The 12,555-nt window shown below is 29.5% G+C and overlaps 2 protein-coding genes across 2 annotated transcripts in view; both read left to right on the plus strand.

The window, feature by feature from the left end:
• The first annotated feature begins 7,866 nt into the window (after nucleotides 1-7,866).
• On the plus strand, nucleotides 7,867-9,878 carry LOC108728751 (ejaculatory bulb-specific protein 3). Its single transcript, XM_018457496.1, has 2 exons — nucleotides 7,867-8,085; nucleotides 9,503-9,878. The coding sequence occupies exons 1-2, from the start codon at nucleotides 7,890-7,892 to the stop codon at nucleotides 9,673-9,675; spliced, it is 369 nt and encodes a 122-aa protein (XP_018312998.1). The 5' UTR covers nucleotides 7,867-7,889; the 3' UTR covers nucleotides 9,676-9,878.
• A 226-nt stretch (nucleotides 9,879-10,104) lies between these two features.
• LOC108728819 (uncharacterized) overlaps nucleotides 10,105-12,555 on the plus strand; it is a 27,675-nt gene continuing 25,224 nt past the window's right edge. Inside the window, exon 1 of the mRNA XM_018457607.1 lies at nucleotides 10,105-11,014. The gene's annotated coding sequence lies outside the window, so the exon portion shown is untranslated. The remainder of the gene's footprint in view (nucleotides 11,015-12,555) is intronic.

The following is a 12,555-nucleotide window of genomic DNA, read 5'->3' on the forward strand; positions in this document are numbered from 1 at the left end:
ATATATACAGTTAATTGCGTATCTTGAAACAAGGTGTAAAAATCATAAAATGTACAAATTTACTAGATGATGACTAGATGATGAAATAAGATTATAAATATTTTAATAAATCACTTATATAATTTTAAATTTTTATCTTGTTTCAGGGTATATAATCGATCCAAAGGTGCATTGTATGGTCAGCTCCATATTGAAAATTAGACACTACTAAAACCTCTGAACTTAGGAGGCATTTTGAAGGCCATGACACACCTTCCGTAACTCCGGATCTACAATAGAGTTTTAAGCTTTAAGCCATAAGAAATGAACGAATCATAGTCGATCATTCTCTTCGAATTCGACTGTAATTGGTCAATTTCTTACGGCTTAAGGCTTAAAACACCTATTGTAGATCCGGACTAACCCCGGATCTACAATAGGGTTTTCAGTCTTAAGCCATAAGAAATGGGCGAATCATAATCGATTATTCCCCTCGGATTCGACTGTAATTGGTCAATTTCTTACAGCTTAAGTCTTAAAACCTTTTGTAGATCCGGACTAATAATAACTATAAGATGTATTGTGAGAATCAGCCAATCACAGTCGAGAATTCTTTTGAACTCTTAATTTTAATTGGTGTGTGCCATGGCCTTTATTCTGTTCTTCTCTACTGTCAGTAAAAACTTTTATTAAAAGGATGCTGGAGTGACCAAATTGTCGGGACATTGCAGATCGATATAAATCTCCGAATTTACTGAACGGAATCAAAAATTCTTTTACAGGATTAAAGAAGAAGCAAAATTAGGTGGTGCTACAGTAGACTATACTAAAATCGAAAAAAAAAATTAAAAATTACAAATTATAAAACTTGATTAGACATATTCGACAATCTAGACTCTAGACAGTTAGTACAGTCTTATTTAATTATTTAATCTCTCATCTTGATATGACTATTTAACACATTAAGAATTTATCAGGGCTGGGCTTAAATACATATTTACAATAGTTCCATTTTAAATATGTATTTAAAATGGAAATAGCATTTTACACTTTCCATTTTAAATGATTTTTGGAAAACCATTTTCATTTTACATTTGAAATGGAATCTTGTCTATCATTTAACCATTTATAAAATAGGTAAATGGTTTTTCTATGTTTTCACAAATTTTCCCTAGAATCGTTGACGTATAAAAAAAACTAAATCCCATGATTAGCCGAAGATTTTTATGAATATTCAAATAAACTGCAAATTAATGTAAAGAGAAAATTAATTCCAAATAGTCCATAAATATTGATTAAATATCTCTTAATAAAAAATGAATGTTCCTGTATTATGTAAAATACTATATACATTTCTAAAAATGTATATTACTCTTAACATCTAATTTTGACGGTAACCGGCACTTTTCATATTAATTTGATTTATTCAAGTAAACGGTCCCGTTTCCAAATTATAATATTAAAAAATTTAAAATATTCCCGTGAGAAATACTTTATTTATAATATTGTAGTCAGGGCTTCGAATTACGTTGAAAATGGATTTCAAACGTAAAATACTTTTATACAATTTATACCATCTTGGCGGAAAGTTTTTACGAAAAACTATATAGATTGAAATAAGATCTTAGAAATTCTTAGTTTTTCGTAGATATTTGTAGTGGGACGTAAAGTAGTGTATTTGTTTGAAAAACCAAAAAATCCTCCGCCCACAAACGTTTTACGTTTTACATTTTACGTCTTACATACGAATACCTACGAAAAACTAGGAATTTTTGAGACAAACAAATTTCACTTTATGTCTCACATACGAATATCTACGAAAAATTAAGAATTTCTAAGATCTTATCTCAATCTATATAGTTTTTCTGTACTTTTTCGTAAAAAATTTTTTCCGCTATGGCAAGAAAAACCATTTTTGCATTCGAAAACCATTTAAAATACCTATTTATCCATTTTACATTTAAAATGGATTCGAAAAACCTATTTTGCATTTTGCATTTTAAATACATTTAAAAAAAATATTTTACAATTAGTATTTTGGAATTCGAAAGGCATTTTACCCAGCCCTGGAATTTATGAATCAGCAATTTGATGTTATGACACGTTGGGCTTTCCATTTGAGAATCCACAGTTGGGAATTTGAAAATGACACTCTGGAAGGATCGCTCAACAAATATGAATTAGGATTATATGTAATAGTTCTACAAACTCGGTATCGTTTGTTCCAGTAATGTGATCTCAGCTGCACGTTTATTTTCAAGATATAACTTACATAGCATGTAATGTCACAGAATATCGCAGTAATATTGCAACATACCAGAAATATTACATATAACAATATAACATCAGAAATATTACTGATGTATTACACGTTGATACCCAACATTGAAATATATGACAATATGACGTCTTCAGTAACAGAATGATATTATAATTAATAACGTTTTTATGATGTTTTATTGACGTAAAACCCATTCTACAATTGTGTAAGCGTAGTTGTAATGGCCCGTCTACAATACTACGTCTACACGTAGTAAGTGGGGTTCTACAATAGAAGTTGTAGCGGTCGATTTCTATTGTAGACCCCGCATTACTCTTACTTTTTAAACCAAGCTTATGCGGGGTCTACAATAGAAGTCGTAGCAGTCGTAGAGTCTTAAGTCGTAGAAAATTAACCAATCACAATCAAATATGAGAAGAATAATCGATTCTGATTGGTCAATTTTCTACGATTTAAAACCCTACGATTGCTACGACTTCTATTGTAGACCCAGCATAAGAAATTGATCAATCACAGTCGATTATTCTTCTCACATTCGACTGTGATTGGTCAATTTCTTACTCTTACTTCTTAAATCAACTTACTTTACATATTGTAGACGACGCTTAAGTAGTTGTAATTGTAAGAATTGACTAATTACATCGAATGTTTTTCTTATATTTGACTGTGATTGGTTAATTCTTACAACTACAATCACTCAGCTTACGCAATTGTAAAATCGGTTTTAAAGACGTCATTAAAATATCACAAAATTATACGTACATACACATAATTTTATAAGTGATATGTAGTTATTATAACTTTTTCAATTTATTATAATATTGTATAATAGTCATTTTGTATTGACGGATCAGTATTATTTTCTAATTAATATCATATGGAATAATTTTTTAAATAATATTATAAAAATATCAATTCAATAAATTCTTTTAAAAATACTTTGAAATGTTTTAATTTTTCCCAATAAATATTAGATAAATATAAACATTGTACGTAAAAATCACGGAAATATTACATATTATTACAATGATATTTCTGTGATATATCTCAGTAATATTCCTGTGATTCATTTTTGCGGACATTGTAATATTACTATGACATTTCAGTAATATTTCAATGATATTTCTACTACATTCCATAGTAATATTGCAATGGGACCACATTTTTTTGGGACTTTAGGAATATTTTATAAATATTTCAAGAATATTTAGCGTTTGCTGGGAATGATTTCATTTTTTGTCCTTGTATGTTATCCATAGTTAATATAGATCAGCGACACACACGCATACATTCATAATAATGAATATACCTATATATAAGGTGATCCATTTTAATCTATCACCCCAAATATTTCCTTTCCCTTGCATTTTACAAGAAAATATTTCAGATAAAAGTTGTATGATTTCAAGGGAGCCATGAAATGGTACCATTGATTTGACCTTGGATAGTCGCTTAAAGGTCACATGAAGGTCACCTACAATTTCTTAAATTAAACCCACTATTTTTCATTACATATTCTTGTAGCTTACCTCGAGAGCTTTTCAAAACACTATGTGGCCTCTCAAGACACCACTAACCGAGTCGACGGGGTAGTTATCCCTTCAGTACGAAATATAGCAGCAATATTTCAATAATGCACAATATTACAAAAATTGCAATGATATTGCTGCACTATTGAAATTATAATATTTTATAAGAAATATTGTTATATTGCAAAATATTGTAATTTTAATTTTGTTGAAAATATTGCAATATATTGTGTGTGTGTGTGTGTTGCAATATTACAATTTAATAAATAAGTATGCGGCCCCTTTACGAAAGGGATACGCTTCTCATAAGGAGAAAATGTCCAGAAGTTCTATGAGAAGGCGTACGCGAATACTCAAAGACTACTGTTTAAAATAAAAATTCATAAATAAACATTTTACTTTTTCTAAACCTTCGTTACTATTATATTGTATTTTGAACGGTTAATGTTGGAACACCGAGTTGTATATATATTTCAATTGTATTATTTGGCCCCGCGCATAATAAAAAAAGAAATTAAGAACAGGAGAAAAATATTGAATATTGGAGAAATAAAAAAATTGTAAATGAATATTAAATATAACTGGCATAGATACAAATAAGATATAAGACACAATACATCTTATTTGTATCCATTGTGAGTTATATTCAATCTATATTCCTAATTTTTTTACATTTAATATTTAATATTTATTCAGCAATAAATTAAAACATAGTATTTATTCATATCTTAGAAAGATGGCATTGCGATAAAATGCATTGTAATATTTCAACGTTGTTGCAGTAATATTGCAATGCGATAAATTGCAATGTAATAATTGAACGATATTGTTGTAATATTGCAGTGCAATATACCCTATTGCAATTGAATGATATTGCGGTATTATTACAATGCGATATATCACATTGCAATATTTGAATGATATTACGGTAATACTGCTTTGTGATGTGTCATATTGCAATATTTAAACGATATTGCAGTAATATTTTAGTGCAATATATCATATTGCAATATTTGGACGATATTGCAATAATATTGCATTGCGATGTATCACACTGCAATATTTGGACGATATTGCGGTAACACTGCATTACGATATATCTCACTGCATATTTGGATGACATTGTAGTAATATTGCAGAATGTAATATTTCAATAGTATTTACATAATATTGCACTGCAAGTTGTAATATTATTGCAGTATTGTAATCTCATTGCAATATTACTGCAATATTATATGCTGTGTGGGAAGTCATACATCGCTCTGACTATAAAATGAAAATCGGAACGTAAAGTCGAATGTAAGGAAAAAGTGACAGAAACGTAACAAAGCTTCTATAAATAAGCGAAAATTGGGACAATGAAACGTAAAGGAGGCTTTTACGTTTCTTTTATTGTGTCAATTTTCCTCTTTTCAGAAGCTTCATTTACACTTCTCTTCCTTTATACTCGACTTAATTTTCGCCAGAACGCAAATTGAAATGCTCACGCGACAAAATATCAACGATGATACTGCTTCGTAAAAATCAAATAGAAGTGAAAAATTCAAATATCTCATAATATTTTTAAGAAATTTTTTATATTTTATAAAGATAGAGAATTTTATAAAAATTTTATAATTTATAAAGATTTCTGAAAAATATATATATACTTTAAATTTTTTCAGTTTTTATAAATCCTAGAATCTATTTTAGAATTTACGTGTTTAAAGAATTTCAGAAAATGTAGACTTTTTCATCATTTCTAAAAAAAATGTTCCCATTTGTAAAAAATCTGAAAAGTTTTTTTTAAATACAGGAATTCTGAAAAATTATGAAATTTATTCCAGGTAGTAAACAGACATTATCATTGTCATCATTTTGATGTTAAAATGTTATCATAAATGTTTATTTTGATGTCAAAATTATTACAAATGATAATATATAGCTCTTATATCTGAGATATAAAATTTCTGACAAGTTATATAAAAAATTATAAGAAAAATTTTCGTTGGAGAAATTAACTCCCAATTTGATGAGTTTGTTTCAAATAAGTTTCAGATAGGTTTGTTTCAGATATGTCGTTTTAGAAAACTGCTGGAGATAATGATGATAATAATTATTATATGGCCCCTAACAAAAGACAATTCGTTATCCTGTATTCGATCATCCTGTATGTGACAAATATTATACAATAATAATTGGTGTTATTAGCATATACAATATACACATTTCGTTCAAGGATATCACGTAGATATCGATTTATACGTTATGAAGATTATCGTGATATCCCTCAAATGGTATGTGCTCTATGAATTAATATAGTTATGTCATAATCTACAATAGATTTGCGTATACTGGTGTATACATTTGTATTTAATTTATATAATATACTTGTAAAAATGTTAACATACTTTGAGATTAAGGCACGTAAATAGGAATGTATAAATTTATATTTTTAGTAAGATATAATAATATAATGTAATACATATAGGTATTTCTTAAATTTATGATTTTTATATTTTTAATAAGACATAATCCCCTACAGAGAGCACGAAATATTGCAGCAATATTATTTTGAAAGGTTGCAATATTTCATAAAACATTGCTGCAATATTGTAATATTTAGAGAAATATTGCTATAACATTATTACTATAGCAATATTTCAATAATTATTCCAGTTTTATTAATTGCTAACATATTATTGTTTAGCATCATATTCCAAAATAGATACGATAAAGTTATAATAAAAAAATATTCGGGGGCCTAGAAAGCGCATTCAAAAAAAGTTAAGAATCTCCAGGAAATTCGCTAACTCGATTTACGTATACCTTATAGAACTTCTCGGCCTCTTCTTGAAAAGAAACATATACAAAATTCTAGGAAAATACCATACACTAGGAATGTACTATAGTATACATTATGTATACTATAGTACATTCCTAGTTTTTTGTACATAATTCTTTTTAAGAATAAGCTTTTTTACTATGTAAAATATCTGCAACTATCGTTATGAGCACATAACGATTGCAAATTACAGAATACAGGGGCTGGACGTTTTCTCCTTTCGAGAAGCGTACTCTGTCGTGGCGGGGCTGCGTACTTTTTTATTTACTGAATTGTAATATTACAACATATATTGCAATATTTTCTACATATTATTAAAATTACAATATTTTGCAATATTGTTGCAAAATTTTCAATAAAATTTCAATATTGCAGCAATATTGCTGCAATTTTTGTAATATTGCGCGCTATTGAAATATTGCTGTAATATTTCGTGCTGTAGAAAATATAATGTAACGTAAATATTTCTTAAGTTTATATTTTTAGTAAGATATAATAATATAACGTAATATATATGTATATTGTCCAAAGAAATTTTTTGAAACACATTTCCGGGATACGAGGTATTGAAATGATTTCCATGTCTAAAAATTCTCTCTAGAATTCTAAAATTATTACAGATTTTTAGTTAGACGCATCCCGCATTTATTCCAATTTACTATATGGTAGATCATATCTCGAATAAAAAAAACATAACCCAGAATTTTATTCTTCTAACCCAGAATTAATAATCTTCCGATTACTAATTATGTCACTCGTTAAAGGAAACCACTTATGACTAGCAGACGACAAATTATACAGAAAATATGCTCAACGTTGTTTCCGAATACTAGTTCCAGCAAGAATGAAAGGTACGATTACAAGTGGCATTGTCACGAGACAAACTGTATTACAGTATTTGCATGACTTAAAACTAGCAATTTTTATTGCAGTTTGTTGAGGATTCTTGACTTCCAGGAGACAGCTAAACCAACATCGAATTTGCTTTGCTACTGTAATGACCATCTTACACGAGCGAAATAATCTAATAGTCGTGTAGTGTCTCGTGTGTGTTTTGCGAACTTATTAATTAATTCTTCCTAGATTAATCCTTCGTTCTGTCCATTCTATCTGTCTGAAATACATGTGATTACAATTGATTCGACGTGTAACGATTATTTACTTAAAGTAGTATTTACGTAAGAAACGGTCAAGGGTAAGTGTAAACTATAAAAGATGTATCCAGCTGAATAAAATACTCAGTTTTGTGAGGCACGAATTTCTAACAGCGAAAATTATGAATAAATCAAATTTCTGTTTATTGGCCATCCTGGCCATCTTGGCGGCCGTTGTTGCTGAAGAGTTTTATTCAGACGAGTTCGATCACATCAATCCCGATGACATCTTGCCGAACGATGAGCTTCGAAATCAGTATTATAATTGCTTCATGGATACTGGTCCGTGCGTGACAGAAGATCAGAAATTCTTTAAACGTATGATATTTTATTATCTCGTATAAATTTAATTTTGTAAACGATAGATACGACTTTTATTTAGTAATAAAAGAAATTGTATTAAAAGTATTAATATTCTAATAATATTATTATATAATGTGAACAAAAAATATATTTATTTTTTTATTTAATCCTTTACTTACTTTTTAAAAAATTTCATACATTACCTAATACATAGAAAAATCTCGATTTAGGTACTTGTACCTATGTATCTAGATATATTTTAACACTGTGTGCAAAGAATATAACAAAAATATTATTAAGATTAAGACGGATAATCTCTAATTCAATTAATAACATTTATTTTAATTTTTTGTTTATGCGTATACACATATTTTTCAATACATTTTTTATAAAAAAACATCTACTAAAAGATTTGGAATAGATAATATAATATAATTGTTATAACAAAATATTATGACAAAAGAATGTTTATACAGGGTGTCCTATAACTCACCTGACAACGCTCGTGGGCAAGTAGAGCGGACTAAACTGAATCGAAAAGTCCTCTACTATTTTGTAATTTTCGCAATAATTAACAAGATATTAATTACCAAATATTGATCTTCAATAATTTTTTTCTCAAATACTATCAATTTTACAAAAAAACTGCAAGAAACAAAAATTGTTTATTTTCTTCTCATAGAACTCTAAGAATTTTTTCAGAATTTTTTCAAAATTTTTTAATACCAGATTTTCATGATGGTAAAAATAAGAAAATGCAGTACTAAAAAGTTGATAAAAAATTCTGAAAAAATTCTTAGAGTTCTATGAGAAGAAAATAAACAATTTTTGTCTCTCGCAGTTTTTTTGTAAAATTGATAGTATTTGAGAAAAAAATTATTGGAGACCAATATTCGGCAATTTTTAGTAATTAATATGTGAGTTATGGGACACCCTGTATATGCTGTGTGTGTTCCAAAATTCTCTGCCACCGCTGAAAATCTACAGTTTATGTCACGTGTACTATATAATATTTTCAGCACTGGCAGTGATTTTAGAACACAGCCATAGTAGGAAGTTACTATTATTTCACACGATTTTCAGAAAAAAAATATATAGGGTGTCCGGAAATTCGCGAATAAAAATATAACAATAAAAATCCAGAGAGCACAGAATATTTATGATAAATATTTATTATTATTCATTTCTTGAAATGTTATATAAACATTTTATACATATTTTACATAAAGCTTTATTCGAAATATTATTAAAAGATAGACTAAATATTTAATGTAATATTTATGATAAATATAAATAAATATTTTTGTTTACAAATAACGTTTCTACTTAATTTGTTTCGAAAACCTTTTTGCTGTGATATTTTGATTTCCGAATTTCGAAACACCCTGTATGTATATACCAATAAAAATATCTGAGATTTTCTATTTTGCAGAGCATGCCGCTGAAGCGTTTGCAACAAAATGTCGAAAATGTACAGAAGCCCAAAAGAAGAATGTGGGAAAGATAGTCGTATGGTACACTGAAAACCGCCCTGAGGAGTGGCTTGCCATGGTAGAAAAGCTTTTGGAGGACGCGAAGAAGTTGAACATTGCGCCCGTCAACTAATGTTGCCAAACAAACAGCACATTTTGCATTGTCATGTTTACTTAATTGTGAAATAACAAATAATGATCTCGCATCTATGTAGTTTTCCAAGATATTAGCTGCAATATACGATACAAGTATATGATGTAGACGCGAGCGAGATTTAGCAGTATTACATTATTGTACAATTTTAACTGACAATAAAAGCCGTTTTGTGACGGGTTGAACGTATGTACCTCTCAACGGGTGCATCGGCAATCTGCGATTATAAATCATGTCGGTATTTATCGTCGAGTTATCTCTGCGGATTTTAACTTGCAGAGGAAAAAGCAACAACATGACTTTTTGTCACTTCATCCTCGTTACCATTGGTATCGGCCTTACGCATGCGTCGGAAATGTATTTCATTGTGGAGCGCACATTCATAGCAGCGGAGGGGTGATATACTATACATGGTTCAGACTCTAACCACACCAGTCCAAATCATTTCTACTAGTCGCGAGATAATGCTCAGGAGAGAGACATTCGTTCCCGACCGCCGACTCTCATATTATTCTAATTAAAGTGTTCCGTTCCTAAATTCGTCATGAACCATCGGTCCCCAACGAGAAAATCGATACGAGTGGTGGAACGGGGTGGCTTACTAGGGTGACTAATACACATCGTAACGCGTATGTCATATTAAATTCGACGATAATTCTTTCTGAAATCGACGAAATAACTCTCATAGAGGTATCACGGTTATTGGTTTACGATAACAATAATTTATCAATTGATAATATAACAATTTTGCTGCTGATATTTCCTGTAGCGGCCGGTAATTCGACGATACCGCCGGTGACAGGATACACGCCTATGTTAATGTATAATGGTGTGTAATAATTTTACCTGCGCATCACGTATACTTGAGTATATGCGCGGAGTATTAATTGTAATTGTTTGATGAGGTTATTTTGGAAGAACAACGTTTATTCTTACGGCGACGATTTTGCTGCAGTGCCATATATCGAAGTTTGATTGGTGTGTAACGCCCTCTCATTCCGGACAAAAGATCGGAATGCGACTAAGTTTATTCTCCATTTGAGGTATTCTATTAACTGATTTAATTTTTCCTTTGCGTGTAAACACGGCGTGCGAGCGTGGCATACTAATATGTGAACGGAAAAACCGAACATGTAATAAATCCGCGTTCTGAAGGAAAATAATTCACACGTCATGAATACTAATTTTATATAGTAAAAAAGATGACATCGTGTTATATTTGTGTTCAATCATGATGACTGGAGGAGATACTTGACACGGGAAAAATAAAGATTTGTGATAAATACTAAAGGAGGCGAATTTAAGAGTGATAAAGCAGGTATTTGTGCCATACATGACTTGTTATCAGATATTTTGAGAAAAACCATACGATTTAATGATTATTAATTTAAAATAGAACCGTCCTATTCTTAAGACTTGATCTACTAACAAAGAGAGATTTAGGTATGTATCTCGTGGATTTGGAAAATTTATTGATATTAAGATAAAGAGTTTGACATCGTAAAAAATAATACGTAACATTTAAGTGCCAATGAGTTAAAAGATTGAACTTACAAAATTTTAAAAATTGAAATGGCCACGCTCATGACGGATATCATAATAAACAGCCGGTCGTTTTTGCGTGTTTAAAATCAGCTAGGCGATATTTTTTTTTATTATTTTCCTCAATGTCTATTTCTTAGTATTCATAATAATGTATAATTTATGTTATCCCGGGAAAAAAAGAAGATGATTTCATTATATATGTGTGGATCAAATTAGATCAAATAAGATCAAATTGTATCTGATGAGATTTAGTTTTTAGATATAATCAGATTTTCAGAAATCTAGCTTGGCCTCACATGATTGATGTTATAGCAATTAAGATCTAAATAGATAATCTGCGATATAAATAAAATGCTATATTGAATATAAAGAAAGCATATTGTAGATCTACGAAAATATATTGATATATATGAATATTTAACTTTATACAATAAAACTATATGTAATAAAGATTAAATCTACAGAGATGTAATAACATTAAAGAAGATATATGTATGTACAAGTGTAATTTGATAAAAATTGACGTACATATCTACAGAGATCTACATAGATATAATAATATCAAAATAGATCTACAATCTTGGCCAAAGGCCATAAGTATAAGATAGTATAAGGTATAAGGCAGTAAGGCACAATTGCAATTTTATCGCATTTTACGAAAAGTTAAGTATTTTGACGAAAACAAATCTCACAAAGGAAGTTTCACAATTGTCCGGAACCGATTTGATTCTCCATGAAATATGTTGTTAAACACGAAAATCTAAGAGACACGTATTTTTTTATACGTGCGCTAACTCATGTTTAAGGGATGAAACACTTATTCGAAAAAAAAAACGGTATTTTTTATTTCGAGCGGAATACCGTCGGAAGTATAAAAGATGGAAAAAATTTTTTAAACAAAAGTTGTACGGTTTCAAAAGTACTTCAATGTTGTGAAGAAAAAAAAATTTTTTTTAATTTTTTTGTTTAACAATTGTTAACAAAAAAATTTTTTTTTCACAACATTGAGCGAACGCATAAAAAAATACGCGTCTCTTAGATTTTTGTGTTTAATAACATATTTCATGGAGAATCAAATCGGTTCCGGACAGTTGTGAAACTTCCCTTGTGAGTTTTTTTTCTTCAAGATACTTAACTTTTCGTAAAATGCGACAAAATTGCAATTGTGCCTTACTGCCTTATACCTTTGGCCAAGATTGTAGATCTATTTTGATATTATTATATCTATATAGATCTCTGTAGATGTGTGTGTGTGTGTGTGTGTGTGTGTGTGTGTGTGTGTGTGTGTGTGTGTGTGTGTGTGTGTGTGTGTGT

Source organism: Mycetomoellerius zeteki, unplaced genomic scaffold, assembly GCF_001594055.1.
Source record: "Mycetomoellerius zeteki isolate Tzet28-1 unplaced genomic scaffold, Tzet1.0 scaffold64, whole genome shotgun sequence".
Classification (NCBI taxonomy): domain Eukaryota; kingdom Metazoa; phylum Arthropoda; class Insecta; order Hymenoptera; family Formicidae; genus Mycetomoellerius; species Mycetomoellerius zeteki.

Bases quoted from the DNA above. Each gene is read 5' to 3' on its own strand.
- LOC108728751 (XM_018457496.1), top strand. From the start codon at position 7,890: ATGAATAAATCAAATTTCTGTTTATTGGCCATCCTGGCCATCTTGGCG. The intron at 8,086-9,502 runs GTATGATATTTT...TCTATTTTGCAG, and splicing joins AGATCAGAAATTCTTTAAAC to AGCATGCCGCTGAAGCGTTT.